This window comes from Cetorhinus maximus, chromosome 31 (assembly GCF_964194155.1).
Source record: "Cetorhinus maximus chromosome 31, sCetMax3.hap1.1, whole genome shotgun sequence".
NCBI classification, from domain to species: Eukaryota; Metazoa; Chordata; class Chondrichthyes; order Lamniformes; family Cetorhinidae; genus Cetorhinus; species Cetorhinus maximus.
Genome location: NC_135909.1, coordinates 122,713 through 141,052, shown reverse-complemented (window position 1 = coordinate 141,052; position 18,340 = coordinate 122,713). Strand labels below are relative to the sequence as shown.

The following is an 18,340-nucleotide window of genomic DNA, read 5'->3' as shown; positions in this document are numbered from 1 at the left end:
ATGTCAATGAAGGTTAGTTCAATTGGGCAGATGGCTAGCGTGTGGTTTGGAATGACAGCAACAGTGAGAGTTCTATTCCTGTTCTGGCTGAGGTACCCTTAAGACCTGTCTCCTCGCCCTACTCCTGAGAATGGAAAGGCAATGGCAAATCACCACTGACAAAAACTGCTGATAAAACTGCTCAGGATGAAGCGTCAGCAGACAATGAGCCAAGGACCTGCCTGCAGTCCTGCAGAGCGCACAAGAATGAATATGAAAATGATCAAATACGTTTTCCAGCCCTGTGGGCAACATGGCAAATGTGGGGGTGGGGGACGACAACAATATAGCGAAAAGGCCAAAAATCAGTTGTATGCCAGTGTGAAAGCACACCGGGATCATCCGATGGTATCTGCCATGGTGGAACTCCAATCCCGCTGGAGGCTGGCGTGAACCCACATTGCATCCTGGATGTAAAGTAAGGCCCAACCAGAATCATGCGCCAAACCACCACCCCAGCCACATTTACCGTTACTCTGGCCCAGAACACTTTTTTAAAATTCATTCATGAGATGTGGCCAAGGTCTGTTGCCCTCCCTAACTGCCCTTGTTCAGAGGGCATTTAAGAGTCAACCATTGCTGTGTGTCTGGAGTCACAAGTAGGTCAGACCAGGTAAGGAAGGCAGATTTCCTTAAAGGAAATTTCCCAAGAGGAAATTAGTGAACCAGGTGGGTTTTTATGACAATCAGCAATGGTTTCATGACTTTGAATTCCAAGTTTTTTATTGAATTCAAATTCCACCATCTGTGGGATTCGAACCCAGGTCCCCAGAGCATTACCCTGGGTCTCTGGATTACTAGTAAGTGACAATACCACTATGCCACCGCCTCCCTCTATCTGGGCAAGTGTGACTTGCAGAGGTCGGGTCTTGGCATTAGGGCCTTGCTCAGATCGCAAACATCTTAGGGGCAGAAGATGCTGGAGCCCCACAGCTACCGGACCCTGGAGGAACACGTGCATCACATGCTGGGTGGATTCTCACAGATATGGCTCTGCCGCCAAACAGATCATGGAAGGTGGGAGGTCTCCATCATGTCTCGGGTCTGCTTCAGAACATAAGTCTTGGCCATGGCTGCTACGGATGATTGGCGAGGAAGGTCCAGCTGTGAGTGGGAGAGGAAGGTGTACCGGGAGGGGCAGGGAGGGGGTTGAAGGTATCGTGGGGGGGAAAGAAAGTGTCGGTGGGGAGGTGAGGTTGGTAAGGAGGAGTGAGTACGGTGAGGGAGTAAGAGTGGAGGAGGGAGTCAGGGGTGGAGGATGTCCAGATGAATGTGCAATGTCAATGTGTGGAGTCAATGACTGCCTCCTGGAGAGTGAAATGAGGGTGGGCGTGGTCGGAGGGAATGGTGAGTAGAGGGGGGCAGAGGGAGCTGGAAGGGAGAGGGTGGGGGTGCGTCAGTCATGGTAGAAGGGATGGCAAGGGTGGTTGGTGAAGACTCGGAAGTAGATATGGACCCTCAGGGTGGGAAGGAGGAGGTCAGGGAGGTCAATGTGGATGGGAGTGGGATTCTCAGTAAGGTTGGGAATGTGCATGTTCACCTGGACATCCTGGAAAGACAAGGGATTGGGTTGGTAGGTGATGGTGAGGAGTTGGAAGGTGATGCTAGGGAGTCAACAGTGATTGGGCAAAGAACATGGATGACTGGGAATGGGGAAAGGACAGGGGAGTTGAGCAAAAATCTGACTACGACCATTGTTGCTGAAATCGAAAGTGAGCAGAACCTCGTGTTGGACAGGCACAGTTGCTGCATGGGAGTGTGCTGCAGTGCATAGGCGGAGGTGGACAACTGAAAGCAGGCAGCATTGAAAATGCTCAGGACAGTGAAAGGAATGTGATTAATGAAGGCTCTGCGTGCGCGGGAGAGTGCTTGCATGAGGCTCAGAAAGGCCCTGCCGCGCGCACACACTTTTCCCTCCAGCATCACTCGCGGTCCTTGTGGGGGAGTGCGGAGGAAGGACTCGCGAAGCCTGTCAATGAAGCTGAAAGACAACCTAACACATTATTCAGTGAAAGTGAATATATCAGATTATAATGAGACAAAACGTGTTCACCTGTGCAATCACTTGTGATCAGAATTTCTTAATTTTTCTAGGCGCTGCCCTGACATCCACAGCAGGAGATAGCCTATGCAATGGTTGGCCCTGTTGCCTCTGATGACTTCACCGTGTGTTCGCTGGAGAGCCAAGGCCCTGAGGGTCCCGGCTTGCTTTGGCTGTCCCACTGTGGACCAGTTGCTTCCTCTGCAGTGACAGAGGACGTGTTTGAGGGGGTCACAGGTAAAGTGGACTCGGAGGGAGCGGACAGCCTCTGAGATACCTGAGTGGATGACCCAGGGGTGTCCAGCTACTGCTCCTCCTCCCTATGGATGCCTGAGGGCCCCAGCCTGACTCCTTGAGGGGAAGGAGCACCTGATGAGACATCTACACATTCTGCTGGGCAATGGTCTCCACGGTATCTTCCATCCTTCCCATGGAGACCTCCATACGTGCACATGTGGGCACCGCTTCATCAGAGAGCAGGCAGGCGCACTCCAACTTGCGTGCCACTCTGTTGAGGGCTTCCAACAGCTATGCGTGATGATCCCCCGCCTTCTGCTGACTCGCCACTCGCCAAATCCAGAGACTTGTCATCTGACTCGGGCCTCACAGATGCCTCTTCCCCAGCAGTCCTCCAAGTGCCAGGGAGCTCGGCTGAACCTGCCTCCTCCTGGTGCGGACATGTGTCCGTGTGGTGACCACCAGATTGTGAACCCGGGCCTGCTCTAGATCTAGGTCCCACCGAGGTGTGTGTCTCTGTGTTGTGACGGGTCTTCCAGGCTGCTTATTTCAGCTCTTCGATAGGGGAGGTGTCTTCTTGGCTGGAGGCAAGAACTAGATGGGGCTGAGGGACTGGCTGGCTGAGGGCGTTGGTCGCTTGGCAGAGCTCCCTGTGAACCAAAGTAGAGATTATTAGTGCATGGCAGCAGAGTTAAAAACAGTTACGTTGAGAAAGGGATAATGTGGTCAGGATCATCACGAGGGTGTGCACCGCCAATCTCACTGTCGCCACAGGCACAGCCCATGTCCTCACCAGTCAGCACGATGGCGCACTCCTCAAAGTGGGTGAGGGACCTAATGTGGGCCACTCCACCCCAGTTTGGGACCTCTCCCTGATGTTGTCAGCCAGCTTCTCCTGCATGAAAACAGATGGAAAGAGTGTGAGCAGGACACATGGCCCTGCGTGGAATGTTTGTGTGGTGAGCGGAGCCACGGATGGGATGAGGACACAAGCTCCAGAGGATATGAGCCTGATGGAGGTGTGAGGGTGTGTGTGAGAGTTAGTAGTTTGTCAATTGAGGTGTGAGGTCCCTGTGGATGTGCAATGGGTTTGTGAGGGTGAGAGTTGGGAGTGGTGAGGTGGCTGACTTACCCTGGCGGAACGGATGAGAGCACTCAACCTCTTCCTGCGCTGAATGGCTGACCTCCTCTGTGTTCTGGTGGCACTGGCTGCCACTGCCGTCGCCTCCCAGGCCAGATTGGTGACTCTGGTGGACCTCTTGCAGCCACAGCAGGGGTAGAGAACATCGTGGCAGCCTTCCACAGCATTCAGCAGGTGCCCCAGAGAGGCGTCATTAAATTTGGGGGCTGCCAACTTCTTTGTTTTGGGGCCATCTGTCATCTGGAGCAGTCCTGGTCTGTAGACATGAAGTAGGCATGTGCTCTGGTGCGCTTTAAATATGGCACCCGGAGTGAGGAAGTGCAGAGGTCACGGCGGGGCAGGCAAATCCAAGCCCACCCATCAGTAATCCGGCTTGTTTCCCATGAATACATTTTTAATGAGGAGGGACAATACGGTGTGAAAACCCGCCATTGCAACCGGCAGGTAAAATGACCTTTTTCCCACCTGCTATCACACTTTGTGTAAATCTGGGACGGATCCATCCTGTGACTTCAGACTTCTGGTTCAGGTTTTGTAGAAACTGTGCTCATTAAAGCCTTGTATTTGTGTACAATATTATATGTTCTGGAACATTAATCTCTCCTCTAATTTTGACCTCCTGATTTCCATCACAGCTGCCTGAGCCCTAAACTCTAGAATTCCCTTCCTTAACCTCTTCACCTCTCTCTCCACCTTGAACGCACTCCTTAAGATTCTTTGACCAAGTTTTGACCTGACTTAATATCTTACATGGGTCACCGTCAAATTTTGGTTGATAATTTTTTTGGTGAAGCACTTTGGAATTATTTACATTACTCGAGTGTTGCTGAAAAGAGAGACATGCTATCAAAGCTAGAAGCTACATATATTCATATGCAGGACCCGTCCTCTGCAGGCCAAAAAAACACGTCCAGGCATTGCACCTTTTTGAATTAAATAAAAAGATGTGGGAGACAATTGCTCCCTGGTGCCAAATTGTCATGAATGTATAATAACTTTCATAACATTTTTCTGGTTTATTGTAAAGTATGTTTATGGGGGGAGGGTTGTGTTTTTCTATGTGTGTGTGATTTAGTTACATTTTGTAACAAGTTGAAGTTATCAAAAGAAGGTGCAGAAGTGTCTTTGAAATGCTAAGTAGGTAAAACATGGTTGGGGTCTTAGCATGTAAGGTGTGACAGGGATTTGCATTTTTAGATAGATGAAGGGAGGTTTGAATTTCAAAGAGGTTAAAGAGAATATTGGCAACATGAAAAGGTTTATATTATGAGTAAGGTAAAGTTCCAAAGACATATGGAAACAATGGAATTTAGATATTAAAAAGGGAGAAACATCTATAAAGGAGAACGAGGCCATGTCAGGGCACTGTGAGATCTAATAGAAATGTGTGAAGTAGCCTTAAGGAAGCCTCCAGAATTTGTGCATAAGCCTGCTGTCTACAGAAACCGGACCTGAAGAAAAGTCATTTCAAGTTCCACTCACCAGGATGTTGTGTTAATTTGCTGGATCTGAATCTAAAATCTATTTTTGGACCGTTGTCTTAAAGGGGGTGCAACTGGGAGTTAGGTTAATTAGGAATTTTAGGAATTATTATAGTAGTAATTTGTAGTCCTATGTATATATTTGAAATCTTTTATTTTGTTAATAAATATTTTAATATAGTTTTTAAAAAATTTCTATAAGTCTTGGTGGACTTATTATTTCTGAATTCAGTGCACGCATTTCGAAATAAATACAAATTATAAAACCGTTGTGATAGCGCGATCAAGTTTCCCTCATGGATTTGATCTACCTGGCACACATCATCTGCCGCGTTAGAACAATATCCACGGCAATGCCTTGACCAGAGTCATCTTGCCAACCTATCGACTCTTTTCTCACGTAGTATAAATTGTTGCTGCTTTTGAAATTTGGCATTCTTGTGTCTGTCCAGATGAATGCAAGACAAAAAGTTTCAGTAGCATGTCTCTTTTTTCAGCAATACTCAAGTTTTGTACTACCAAGAGACTATTTGATTTACATTAAGGATGCTATATAAATGGAAGTTGTTTTTTTCTTTGACTGCGGTTAAGTAATCTTTGTCAGTCACTGCGCGATAGCCAGTGTTCCTCCTGGCACTTGGCCCTCATACACGTGGCCACCCAACAGAGCTACCTTTAGGAGATGAGAATAAGCAATTTAAGCTTTCTTTACGCTTCACCCCATTGACATACAACCGAGCAACCACAGAAAAAAGTTTGCAATACCTTGTGGTCATTGCAGGGTGGTGATGTAACAAATTAAAAAAAAACTTTTTCTTTGGTATGGTGCTGCTCTTGTCACACTATCATTGTACCAACTGCCAACAGTGAGAAAATTGCCTGCTGTCACCTTTGTTTACATAAATGAGTTTCGGCTATTCAAATTCAATGGGGAAGCGTCTTGAACATGATACTGAGTTTTAAAGGATTGATTATGAAGGAAAGGTTGCAAAATTTGACTTGATTTCTCTTGAATACAGGATGATCTGATTGAGGTGTTTAAGATGATAGAGTAAATACAGAGAAACTAGTTATTCTGGTGTGGGAATCCAGAATAAGGGGATATAATCTTAAACTTGGGGCTAGTCATTCAAGAGTAAAATTGAGAGGCACTTTTTAATCTTGATTGCCCTCCCCCAAAACCCTCTGGACGCTGGGGGTTAATTGCACTTGTTGTGACTGAGATAGATAGATTTTTGTTGGGTAGGGGTAATAAGGAAAATGGGCCAAAGGAGTGAAAACAGAATCAAAGTACAGATCAACCAGAATATAACTGATTGGTAGATTAGGGTCTTCTAGGAGCTGAATGGCCTACTCTCATTCCTATGTTCACAGAAGGTTTTGTCAATGGTTTCTCAAAGGAACTGGGAAATAACAAAATTAAATAATTGCAAGTGTATAAATGATGAAGTATAGTAAATTCTATTTTATACAGCTATACATGACATACTCATGGAATTGCTCCAATTTTTTTTACTTATTCATAGCATGTGGTGTCGCTGGCTAGGCCAGCATTTATTGCCCGTCCAAAACTACCCTTGAGAAGGTGGTGCTGAGCTGCCTTCTTGAACTGCTGCACTCCTTGCGGAGTAGGTACATGCACAGTGCTGTTAGGGAGGGAGATCCAGGATTCTGACCCAGCAATGTGAAAGGTATATTGCCAAGTCAGAATTGTATGTGATTTGGAGGGGAGCTTAAAGGGGAGAGATGTAGTGGTAATGTCACTGGACAAGTAATCTAGAGGTCCAGGCTAATGCACTGGGGACACGGGTTCAAATCCCATTGAATTTAAATTCAATTAATCAATCTGTAATTGAAAGCTAGTCTCAGTACTGGTGACCATGAAACTATCATTGATTGTTGTAAAAGCCCTTAAGTGCCTAATGCCTTTTTAGGGAAGGAAATCTGACCTACATGTGACTCCAGACCCACAGCAATGTGGTTGACTCTTAGCTGCCCTCTGAAATGACCTAATAAGTCACCCAGTTCAAGGGCAATTAGGAATGGGCAACAAATGCTGGCCTTGCCAGTGATGCCCACATCCCATGAAAGAATAAAGAAAAAAAAAATGCACCTGCTGCCCTTGTTCCTCCAGGTGGTAGAGATCACAGGTTTGGATGATGCTGTCGAAGGAGCTTTGGTGAGTTGCTGCAGTGCGTCTTGAAGATGGTATACATTGCTGCCACTGGTACTGATGGTGGGAGGAAGCAGAAATTTAATGAGGTATATGCGGTGCCAGTCAAGCAGGTTTTGCCTTGGATGTTGTAGAGTGTTGTTGGAGCTGTACTCATCCAGGCAAGTGAAGTGTATACCACTCCTGACTTGTGCCTTGTAGATGGTGGTCAAGTTTTGGAGAGTCAGGAGATAAGTTACTCACAGCAGAATTTCCAGTCCCTGACCTGCTCTTGTAGTCACAGAATTTATGTGGTTGATCTACTTAAGTTTCTGGTCAATGATAACCCCAGGATGTTGATGGTGTGAGATTCAGCAATGGTACTGCAGTTGAATGCCAAGGAATAGTGGTTAGGCTCTTATTTGACATTTGCTTGGCACTTGTGTAGCACGAAAGTGACTTGCCACTTATCAGCCCAAGCTTGATTGTTGTCCATTTTGTCATCCAAAATAGCATTTGGCCTTATTTACTCTGTGTAACAATATTTTCAAAACTTTCCTATTTTCTCAGAACAATAAGACACAAAGGAGGACTCAGAAATCCTAATTTGCTTTCAGCATTCTTCTAATTATATATCAAATTTTATAGAGTTAAGCTATTGCCAGATAAAACTGGTTTTATCATTACTCTTATTGGCATGTTAGCTTTTGGATGTGAATGCAGGGATGTATCATTTTTAATGTCACTTTTACAACATTTTTATGTTACTACTCAAGTTTCAGAAGAGTAATACTATACCAGCAACGCTCCTTCTGGTTTACACTGCCACTTGTGCTGTTCTCTGTCAGCCATCATGCAGGAGCAAATCCCATGATAGTTCAAAAGATCAAGGGGAAATGGGTCTCCGTTGCCACCACAACCAGTGACTTGGCCTTTTCACATTTCTGAGTGCAACTGATGACTAGGAAGACTCAAGTATGTAGTCAGCTGCCCTTTTATAAACATAAACTTTACGAGATGATTCATTAATGTAGGCGGGGCAATTTGGATCTCATGCATAAAATGGCCATCATGACCCAAGCTAGTGGAAGTGGCCAGTGAAATGACCTGCTCTCTTGTTTGGGGAATGGTGCATGGAACAGGAAGGGGCGGAATGGGGAGGGGAGGCAAGAAAATGTACATTATCTAATGTATATCTTGTACTTTCTCTCCCCTGACAGATCATAGTAAGTGGACAAAAAGATAAAACTACAAGTAATTTTACCTCCAAATGCTACTACAAGCAATGGGTATGAAAAAAAGTTTGTTGCTCTGGGTTACCATACCAGCACTTTTGATGCCATGTGTCATGTCTACATGTCCTACTATGTGTCGATGTGACAATGGATTTGTCTACTGCAACGACCGAAGTTTGACATCCATTCCTGCCAAAATACCAGAAGACTCGACGACTCTCTTCCTTCAAAACAACCAGATTAACAATGCTGGGATCCCCAACCAACTGAAATACCTTCTGAATATAAAAGTGATTTACCTTTATGAAAATGCTTTGGATGAGTTCCCTATAAACCTTCCTAGATCTCTGAAAGAGCTGCATCTTCAAGACAATAACATTAGGGCCATTACACACGATGCACTTTCAAGGATTCCCTTGTTGGAAAAGTTACATTTGGATGATAACTCAGTGTCAACGGTCAGCATTGAGGAAGATGCTTTTGCTGACAGTAAACACCTCAAATTGCTATTTTTGTCCAGGAACCATTTAAGCAGCATCCCCACTGGTCTTCCTAAAACACTGGAGGAACTGAGGCTGGATGACAACCGGATTGCAACCATCCCACACTATGCTTTCAAAGGCTTGGTCAGCTTAAGGCGCCTGGTACTGGATGGTAATCTTTTAGCTAATCAAAGAATAGCAGATGAAACTTTCAGCAGACTTCAAAATCTGACTGAACTTTCATTGATTAGGAACTCTCTAATTTTTCCACCGCCAAATCTACCTGCTTCCAATTTACAAAAGCTGTATCTTCAGGATAACCTCATTAGCTACATTCCAGCCAATGCTTTTTCTAAAATGAGACAGATACAACGGTTGGACATATCCAACAACAACTTAACAACTTTACCCAAAGGAGTCTTTGATGACCTGGCGAACTTGAGTCAACTACTCTTGCGCAACAACCCTTGGTATTGTGGTTGCAAAATGATGTGGCTCAGAGACTGGTTACAAACAACTGCATTTCACATCAATGTGCGAGGGCTTATGTGCCAAGGGCCTGATAAAGTTCGAGGAATGGCAGTCAAAGACATCAATACAGAAATGGATGAGTGTTTTGAGATCAGCTTGCATGGCAGCAACACAGCTGTGAAAACAACCCCAATTGTTCGTACAGCTACTGCCACTCAAGGACTGCAATTCACGTACAAACCGAGACAACCAAATCTGAAGCCACCAGATACAGCTGTGGACTATCCTTTGTCAAGGGGGCCAGGAACAAAGCCGATAATCATTAACGTGATGCCTTTAACTGCGGACAGCATTCGTATCACATGGAGGGCATCGCTACCAGTCACATCCTTCAGGCTCAGCTGGCTCAGACTAGACCATAATCCATCTGTGGGTTCCATCACTGAAACCTTGGTACAAGGAGACAAGACCGAGTATCTTCTCACAGCCCTTGAACCCAAGTCAACCTACATCATATGCATGGTTACAATGGAGGCCAGTAACTTCTATGTAAGGGATGAAACACCAGTATGTGCTAAGGCAGAGACTGCAGACTTATATAGTCCCACCACAACGTTAAACAGAGAGCAAGAAGAATCGGACCAAGTAGGCCTTCCCTTAGCTGGTATTATTGGAGGCGCAACAGCCTTAGTATTCATTGTCGTTGCCCTTGCTGCAATATGCTGTTACATCAACAACAACAGGAATGTTTTTTCACATGATCAGGTGTACAACAGAGGTTGCAGGAAAAAGGATGATTATGCCGAAGCTGGGACAAAGAAAGATAATTCCATTTTAGAAATCAGAGGGAGTGGCTTTCAAATGATTCCACTCAATAACCAACAGCGACCAAAGGAGGAATATGTGATTCACACCATATTTCCATCCAATGGGACAAGTCTTTACAAGAACACTCACAGTACAGCCCTCAGCAGTAACCGAGGTTACAGAGACGGTGGGATACCAGATGCTGAATATTCTTACACGTGATTGCAGTGATGCCTCATATTGTGATCATCTCTGCTGCACTGCAAACAGAAGATATTAAACAAAAAACATAAAAAATGTTAGGAATAAAACACACAAAGTCCAGCAGAAAATGCCTGGCACATATTTTGTACATTTGTCACATAATTTATATTTAATATGCTTAAAGATTTAAAAAAAACAGCTGGACACTTAGAAAGAAAACACAGCTACCTAATTGTGTACAAGCCAGTTTTTCTTTTCGCATTTTGAGTTAGAAGTGGGATAAAGGATGAACAACCTGTTTTGGAAATACAGTCCTAAGGCAATCTAAAGACACAATCCTTTATAGTGTCACACAGGTAAACATCTTGGTGAAGAATTCACAAGCAATGATATTTTTCCCCCACCTTGGAGATTTACATTATGCAGTTAAGCAAAAAGCTCAACACACACACAGTCCTGTTTCCTTGTGCACAATTTAAGGCTTTACCACCATCCCCCCTACCACCACCGTCCCGTTTCCGCCCCCCCCCCCCCCCCAGCCCCCCAACCCCACTTCTATCAGAACTATTTGTTGATGTTTTGTTTATTTTTTTATTCTTCTATGATATTTTTAAAAAAGAGAAAAATAGTTATAAATATTTAGTTCTTTCTGTGTTGTTTTAGGACTTTATCTTAATTGGAAGAAGAGATGGACTTTCATAGTTATTTTTAAAGACAACTTTGCTGAAAATGTTTTTTTTAAATCGAGTTAGACTTTTGCCTCTAGTTAAAAACAGTGTATATCTAAACCACAAATTTCAAGTCTCTAAATGTCAGGCCAAAATGGATGTCTTGTAGTTATCTGGCCAGCAACATTGTTAATTTTAATCCTCAAATTAACCCTTTGAGGACCAAAAGTTTTATTTGAACAACACTGTGAACCTGAGTTGTTCTGGGCTTTCAAACTTTCCCATTACACAATGTTAGAAAAAATTTTACAGTGCTGCATTTGATTTGGACAAGATTTCGTTAAAACTGCATTGGTTATAAGTGGAACCCTCTGCTGTCTATTTTACAATATGTAGTTCAAACACAAAAAAAAATCGCAGAATATTTGTTCTGAAGAAAACAACACAATTTCAAAAGTGACTAGGAAAATCAAGTGCTCAAAGGGTTAACCAAGAATGAAATAGTCTCCCCGAATAAGAAGTTTCATTGAACCTTGTGCAAAGAGCAACCTCAGTACGGGATGGGCGCTAAAGGGTTACACTTTCAATGGAAAGTATCTCTCAAGTTACTAAGGGTGCACGAGTGTCTCAGCTTCTGATAACCTAAGACCTCAAGTCCCATGCTCTTTGTTTTAAGGTCAGTCTTTTGACATCTTTACATAAGATGAGAGGGTGCAAAGATGGAACTGGAGACCATCCAGAAGTGGAGTTCTTCCAAACAGAAATTTCCTTCAGAGACATTTGCACAGTCTTCATTGAAAGTTCCCCATCCTCCCTTCCAACAGGCTTTCACTTGATTGCTGAATATCATTGATGCGGCTTTACTGAATATTTGAGCCAAAAGCCTCAAGCCCGTCGTCACTTTTGCCTACCTGACACACCAGTAACCTGGGTTGGAGAATAACTGAGAAATCATTTGAAGCTCTGATAATGACTTTCCTGTAAATATTCTTTAAAATTGTGATTATTAAGTTACAACTGATCTTTTAAATAAATCATTCTTAAGATGTGAAACGTTCTAACGCTTGTATGACCCCTAAATAATGGAAATGAGAAATAATATTTCTACACTAATGATCATGTTATTGCAGTTATGTTAGCTAACCTTACACTACCATTTCCCAGCCTTAATTTGTTTTTAAATAACTATGAAGTATTGATTTTTTTTTAATCAGAGCATTTTAATGAGAAAAATGGCAACTTCCCTGCCTCCCGACCCCACCACACAAATTACCTTTAAATTACTTTCAAAATTGCAATTAAAAAGGCTGACTGTCATGTAGCAGAATATTGCTGAGAGGGAGTGTCAGGATATGCATTTACATTCTACAGAGGCTGAATGTTCTGCTGCTTGACTATTCGGGCAATGATATACATGATCGGTCGAGACCATTGTATCTGTCATTTGGTCCCGACGGAACCGCCCGAGTTAGAGGCATATTACAATAATTTTAGCATATATATATATATATTATATATACGCACACATTTTATTGAAGTATCCTCAGAAGAGAGGAAAGGGTAATAAACCCTTAAATTAAAAGATTTTTTTTAAAGTGCATCACATAAAGAGACAATCAAGTAGAATATTATGCAAAACATTTGTCTCAGCCATCCAGAATATAATTAAAATACTGTGCACAGTACCAACACAGTCACAAATAGTACACGAAATAAAATATTGATTCCGATTCTCAGCACCATTATTTGAGAGAGATGTGAATTTACAGCTTTAAAGTGGTAGCACACCTCATTGTGGTGTGGTGTATTTTCAAAAACGGGAAAAGCAAGAGTGAAAATGAGCTGTGAATAATCCTAACACCAAACAGGAAACCCGCCAGATGCTTCCACTGGTCTGATTTACAAACCGTACCTAGCAGTCAAGTGCAAATGATAACCTGTACCAATATTACTAGCATACCTAAGTGCCAGCATCCCAGACTTTATGTGTGCACTAAGATTGGTCACAAAGGCAATTTCTTAAAATACTATGCTGCTGGCTGACAAACAAAGGCACTTTTAGTGCAAGGACTGTAAGCAGCATCCACTGTTATAATGTCTGCCAGCCTTCGGTTCATGTTTTAACTTACTCATTTTGAAAATCTCACATGCCATGAACAGCATTTGGTGCAACATCAGTTAAATAAATGGAAAATAAATATTACCCCCTCAATGTCCCAGTGAGTTAAATGAACAGTACAAGTTAAGGAGATCCCAAGCTGGTCTATTACAGACAGAAAGTATGAAATGAGGCACACAGGCGATGTGCCTCACAGGCAAGTTACCGACTGGCACTTCCTCTCCAGGTTGGCACATGGACACTTGGAGAAGCTAATTAAGGGGACTTGGCATAGCTGCAACATCATCTAGCTCAGCAAAACGGACTCCCATCATAAAAGGAGATTAAATTTCTACTCATATAAGGAATTCTTAACTTGAAAACAACAGGTCTCAAAGCAGGCTGGGACTAGACTAACTTACACATGTACTTGATTTGGTCAACTTGACATTTACTCCTCTCCTCTTACGTCCCAACAATGCAGCGCATCATTCTGCACTCACAAAGCTTGGCAGATAATTTGTTTCTCAGCAGGTCCTCCAGCCAGGAAGTGCACTGCACAGTACGATGATTCTCAACTCCAATCTTCCTTCCATCTGACAAGGTGATGCAGACTATCTATTTGGCACCCACCTGGCAGCACAACCAAGGTCAGGAATTGAAGCTTTAAAGTGTTCCTCAGCACTCTCCAGCACAGCACATTCGTGTTTTTGACCTGTCGACTCAATACCTACCTTTTTTATATATTCTTTCATGGCATGTGGGCATCATTTGCTGCATTCCTAACTGCCCTTGAGAAGTAACCATATGCAACAAAGTGGCCACCCTGTCCAAAATATATTCTTTTCAATTTTCTTACAATAGTACTAAAAGCATTATAACAGTTACAGACAAATAAATGTACTTATCCTCAGTTCATCACCTCAAATTACTTCCACCACCAGCAGTGAGAGATTTATGATCATCTCCGTCCCTCTGTCATCACCTTAAAATTATACACATTAAGAGAACAACCTATGTTTGAAAGGGCAAAATCTTTAAAGTGTATACTGGGATGTATTTCACATGCAGTACAAACATTTACTCACATACGTTTTACTGAAATCATGATAACAATTTTGGCATTCTCAAAAGTGTTTCCTTCACTTCTACTGATTGTTGAGTTTAAAGGAATGCACAATGCAACCTTTACTCATCCCCTGTCATCCAACTGCTCCTCCCCCACTCCCAAAAATAGCATGTATTTATTAATTTATAAATCTACTTAAGCTCTGGTTAGACCTTTACAAGATAGATCTAATGTTGTTTCTTTAATGTGTTCCTAAAGCAATGCAGCATTCACTCTTTGACTAGAGGTGATGGGCAATGTACTTGTGCATTTTGAAACAGTGCTGCATTGCCAACCTGCAAACAACAATGAAGATATTTTGTCAACAATGGATTGAATCCCGTCTTCTCAGCTGTAAAAAGACTGTTGTGGTCAACAATAAAGTATCAGGAAAGAATTGGAGAGCAAACACATTGCCCATTAAGTCAGTCATACCACCATCTTGTAGTTTACCTACTAACAATAATGTTGTCTTGCTTTCAAATGAATAACACCTACTGCACACGAACTCAGGACCGTCAACTCAGAGGTGGCATAAAACAAAGAAATAATTCAAATAAAAATAACAATCCTTATGTTTTGTGAATAATTACTTTTTTGTCTTCCTACATTACTTGAAACATGTCCATGGTTAGCCTTTTTTTGGGGGGCTAAAATGGCAATATCATTTGTGTGTAAACTCTATTGCAAAAACAGCAGTGTGCAGTTCAGCTGAACTGATGTTGCCCAAAATGTGTCCAATCTTTTGCAACATACGAAGAAACACCTCTTTCCCTTTCCAATAATATTTTTCTTTTGCAGTCACTCACTTCAAAACATGAAGAATAATTAAATGTCATTTCGCATTCCAGTGCATTTACCAAAAAGTGCCACGGGAATCCAGGGCTGCTGTTGACCAATTTTACTGAGGAAAGTTCACTTTCTGAGAAGATTATCTAGGCATTTCTGGGAGGTAAATCAGACACCAAAAATTTTACTTTGGAGATGTTGGATCCTTGTCACTAGTTTAGCTGGACTAATAGATCCGGGTTGCACACTTGTTTCAGGATGACCGAGTTGGTACCGTACACATAGCAAATCAGCAGACGGTTCTTACGTAGAACACATTCTATTTATTTACGAAGGAACTCAGCAGCTACACTTGGGTACTTACAACTAAAACCCTGTCTCTACATTACAGACTCTTGTTCTAAACTACTAACTGCTGACTACAGACGACTAAGGTAGCCCACACTACACTGTTATTGGATAATAAGATCATGTGATCTTCTATTAGAACATTCTTCTTAAAGGTATATTGCACATCTGATAACCACAAAAGATAAAAGTTAATTTTTCCATATGTTTCCATGATGCAGAACTATTAATAATTGGGGCCCTAATGGTACGGTAGTGTAGTGGTTAAGTAGCTGAACTAATAATCCAGGCAGGAGTTCAAATCCCACCATGAGAGTTTTGAGAATTAGAATTAAAATTTTCTGCAATTAAAAACTGGTATCAGTAAAAGTGACTATGAAGCTGTCAGATCATTGTAAAAACCAAACTTGTTCACTGTTGCCCTTTAGGGAAGGAAACCTGCTGCCCTGGCCTTGATGTGACTCCAGTCTTACTTCAACATGGTTGACCCTTACTGCCCTCTGGCCTAGCGAATAGGCAGTCCACACCCACCTTCTCAGGGCAATAAAACATGGCCTTGCTAGAGAAGCCCACATCCTCATGATGACGTTCTACAAATTAAAGTTTTGATTCATTTTGTTTTACCACCAGTAAAGCAAATCACAGAACTCAAACCTCGAATCTGCCCCAGCTTTACTTCTGATCTGGTTTTCACTTGGCAAAACAAGGCAACCCTAGGAGAAGCCAAAGATTACCATAATTCACTTCTCATCTTTTTAGGACAATAATGCTTACTGACAGTCTGCCACATTTATACAGATAACAACATCTTCAGAACAGCATCCAAGAGACTATTGTAAATCAGGAAATTTTCGCTGACAAATAAAATTTGCTACATTCTCAGAGGCCTCAGCTGTTGCAAATTTAAAATGACTGCACTTAAACGCTTTTCAGGTTCACACCATATAGCATTTAGAATTGTTCGTTGCTCATCAAAATTAATTTTTTTCCCAACGTGCAAAGGATTCTTTGCCCTAATAGTTCCTTAATTGCAGTGAAAAGAATGGTTACATTCTCTCCTCAATATAAATCCCAGACTAAGCAATTACTAAGGAATCCTGAAGCAACCATTTAAATTAGATCAAATTGTTGGCTATGGTACACACTTGTGCTGTGGAAAATGCATATGGTAACCTGCTTACCAAATAAAATATTCTCTCAGTTGGTGTCATGAACTGCACAGACTGATATATCTCTGACATAGCTGGCAGAATGGTCCAATGAGAATACAAAGAACCCTGGCCATTACTGAGAAGTACAGCTCAGTGCAGAAACAATATAGATTTCGTAGTCAGCCGCAAAATGACAGCACTCACTGCTGACCTCGAAGAAGGCTGCCCACAGAAGATTTAGTAATCTCTGTGGTCTGGTTTCCCCTTTCCCCAGCATTGCTTTGATTCTGACATCAATTCAAGGGAATCTCTGGCTCTCAGCAACAGGAATGTCGACCAGCTGGTTAAACAGTCAATCACATTGCAGAATTCTCACAGACAGCGCACCAGGTCGTTAAAAACCACCTGATTATCCTTCACATTTTAATTATTTCACAGAAAGTGAAATAAAATTGGGACATATATATCGGATTAAGGTAGAAACTGAAATATCAAACAAATTTAAGAGAATATACATTTTATTACTCTAAAAACCTCTGGGAATTTATCAGAATGGAGAAATTTGACATTCCACAAATATAAAATCAGTTTTTCAGGGCCAGAGAGATTATTGATCAGTAATTATAAACTTAGCACATTGTTAAAAACCCAGTTACAACTCCTTCAACAAAGTGTAATATTTTCAAGGGTTTTTACAGTGAGTCTAATAATGTAAAAGTGGAAATTCACATTAATTCAAGTGTTTTCAGAGGATGACCACCTACAAGAATTTTCAATGGCACATCCTAGGAGCAGGGGTTCTGGATTTTTGTGTTTAATTGCACATGTGCTAATGCCAGAAGTTGCTGTCAGTTTCATAGTTGTAATGGCAGTGAATGTTGACAGTTTTGCCATTATTACAATCACAAAATCCAGGCCATGCCATTGCATAACGTTATTTACCATTCTTGGGCTGTACTGGGCAAATATACACCTTGGCAGAGAACTGACCCAGTAATGTTTTTCTAAAGCTAGTTAAAAGGTGCTGTACGCTAAATATCACAGATGCCCAAAACATCGGTATGAATGTTGCCTGTCCCCATCATTCTAAATGTCCTGTACAAATCTAGAATGGAGTTTGAGGGGCAAGGAGTGAATACATAGAAAATGAACTTCAGAGATCAAGGACGTAAATACTGGATCTGCAGAAATGCACAATTTTCTATATACCACACTCTTTTCCTACAAAGGTCTAGCTTTCAAAATGTGAATTATTAATATCAGCACTGGCACCTGTTGCAAAATGTGAATAATTACACAACACAATAAATCAAGGGGAGCAGGTTAATTAGTTAAGCTCAATAGCCATTATAATAAAAAAGATAGTCATTCCTTTTTAATTTTCTAGGTATTGTATTGTTTAGGATTGGCTTGCTGTGTTTTTAACCATGAGAATTAGTCCACAGAAACAAGGATATTCAGAAGATAAAACCAAAGTGCATTGTGAAGCCCTTTGGCCTCTTTTTGTAGGTGCCTTGAAATTTCAATGTTAAGTGTGTGTTCAGACTAAGACGCTGACTTTTTTTCTTGTACATATATATGTGAACATTTCCTTGTTCTCTTCAAAATAAAATTTAAAAAATAAAGACTTGGTGCTTCCTGCCTTCACTAGTAACTTAACTTTTACATTTTTCTCCAAAGTCTCCCCAATTCATACAACCTCCATTTGACAAGGATATTTTGGATCTGATCCACACTCTGCCTACAACACTCAGGGTTTATGAAGTGTCTAAGAATGAAGTGCAGTGTCTTGTCTATTGAAATTAAACGACCTGGGATGTTTTACTACATTTACTTACCGCCAAGCACCTCCCTACAACTGCATTTCCACTTTCAAATCTAACGTAGA

The 18,340-nt window shown here is 42.0% G+C and overlaps 2 protein-coding genes across 6 annotated transcripts in view; one reads left to right on the top strand and one right to left on the bottom strand.

Annotated features, from left to right (window-relative positions):
• Window positions 1–16,632, top strand: part of LOC144670178 (leucine-rich repeat transmembrane protein FLRT1-like) — a 274,775-nt gene extending 258,143 nt beyond the window's left edge. For all 3 annotated transcript variants that reach the window (XM_078532654.1, XM_078532652.1, XM_078532653.1), the window contains exon 2: window positions 8,312–16,632. In XM_078532654.1, the coding sequence (XP_078388780.1) occupies window positions 8,362–10,308 (1,947 nt within the window). In that variant the 5' untranslated portion in view covers window positions 8,312–8,361 and the 3' untranslated portion in view covers window positions 10,309–16,632. The remainder of the gene's footprint in view (window positions 1–8,311) is intronic.
• Window positions 1–18,340, bottom strand: part of LOC144670180 (ADP-ribose glycohydrolase MACROD1-like) — an 886,999-nt gene that overhangs the window by 823,906 nt on the left and 44,753 nt on the right. The window lies entirely within an intron of this gene.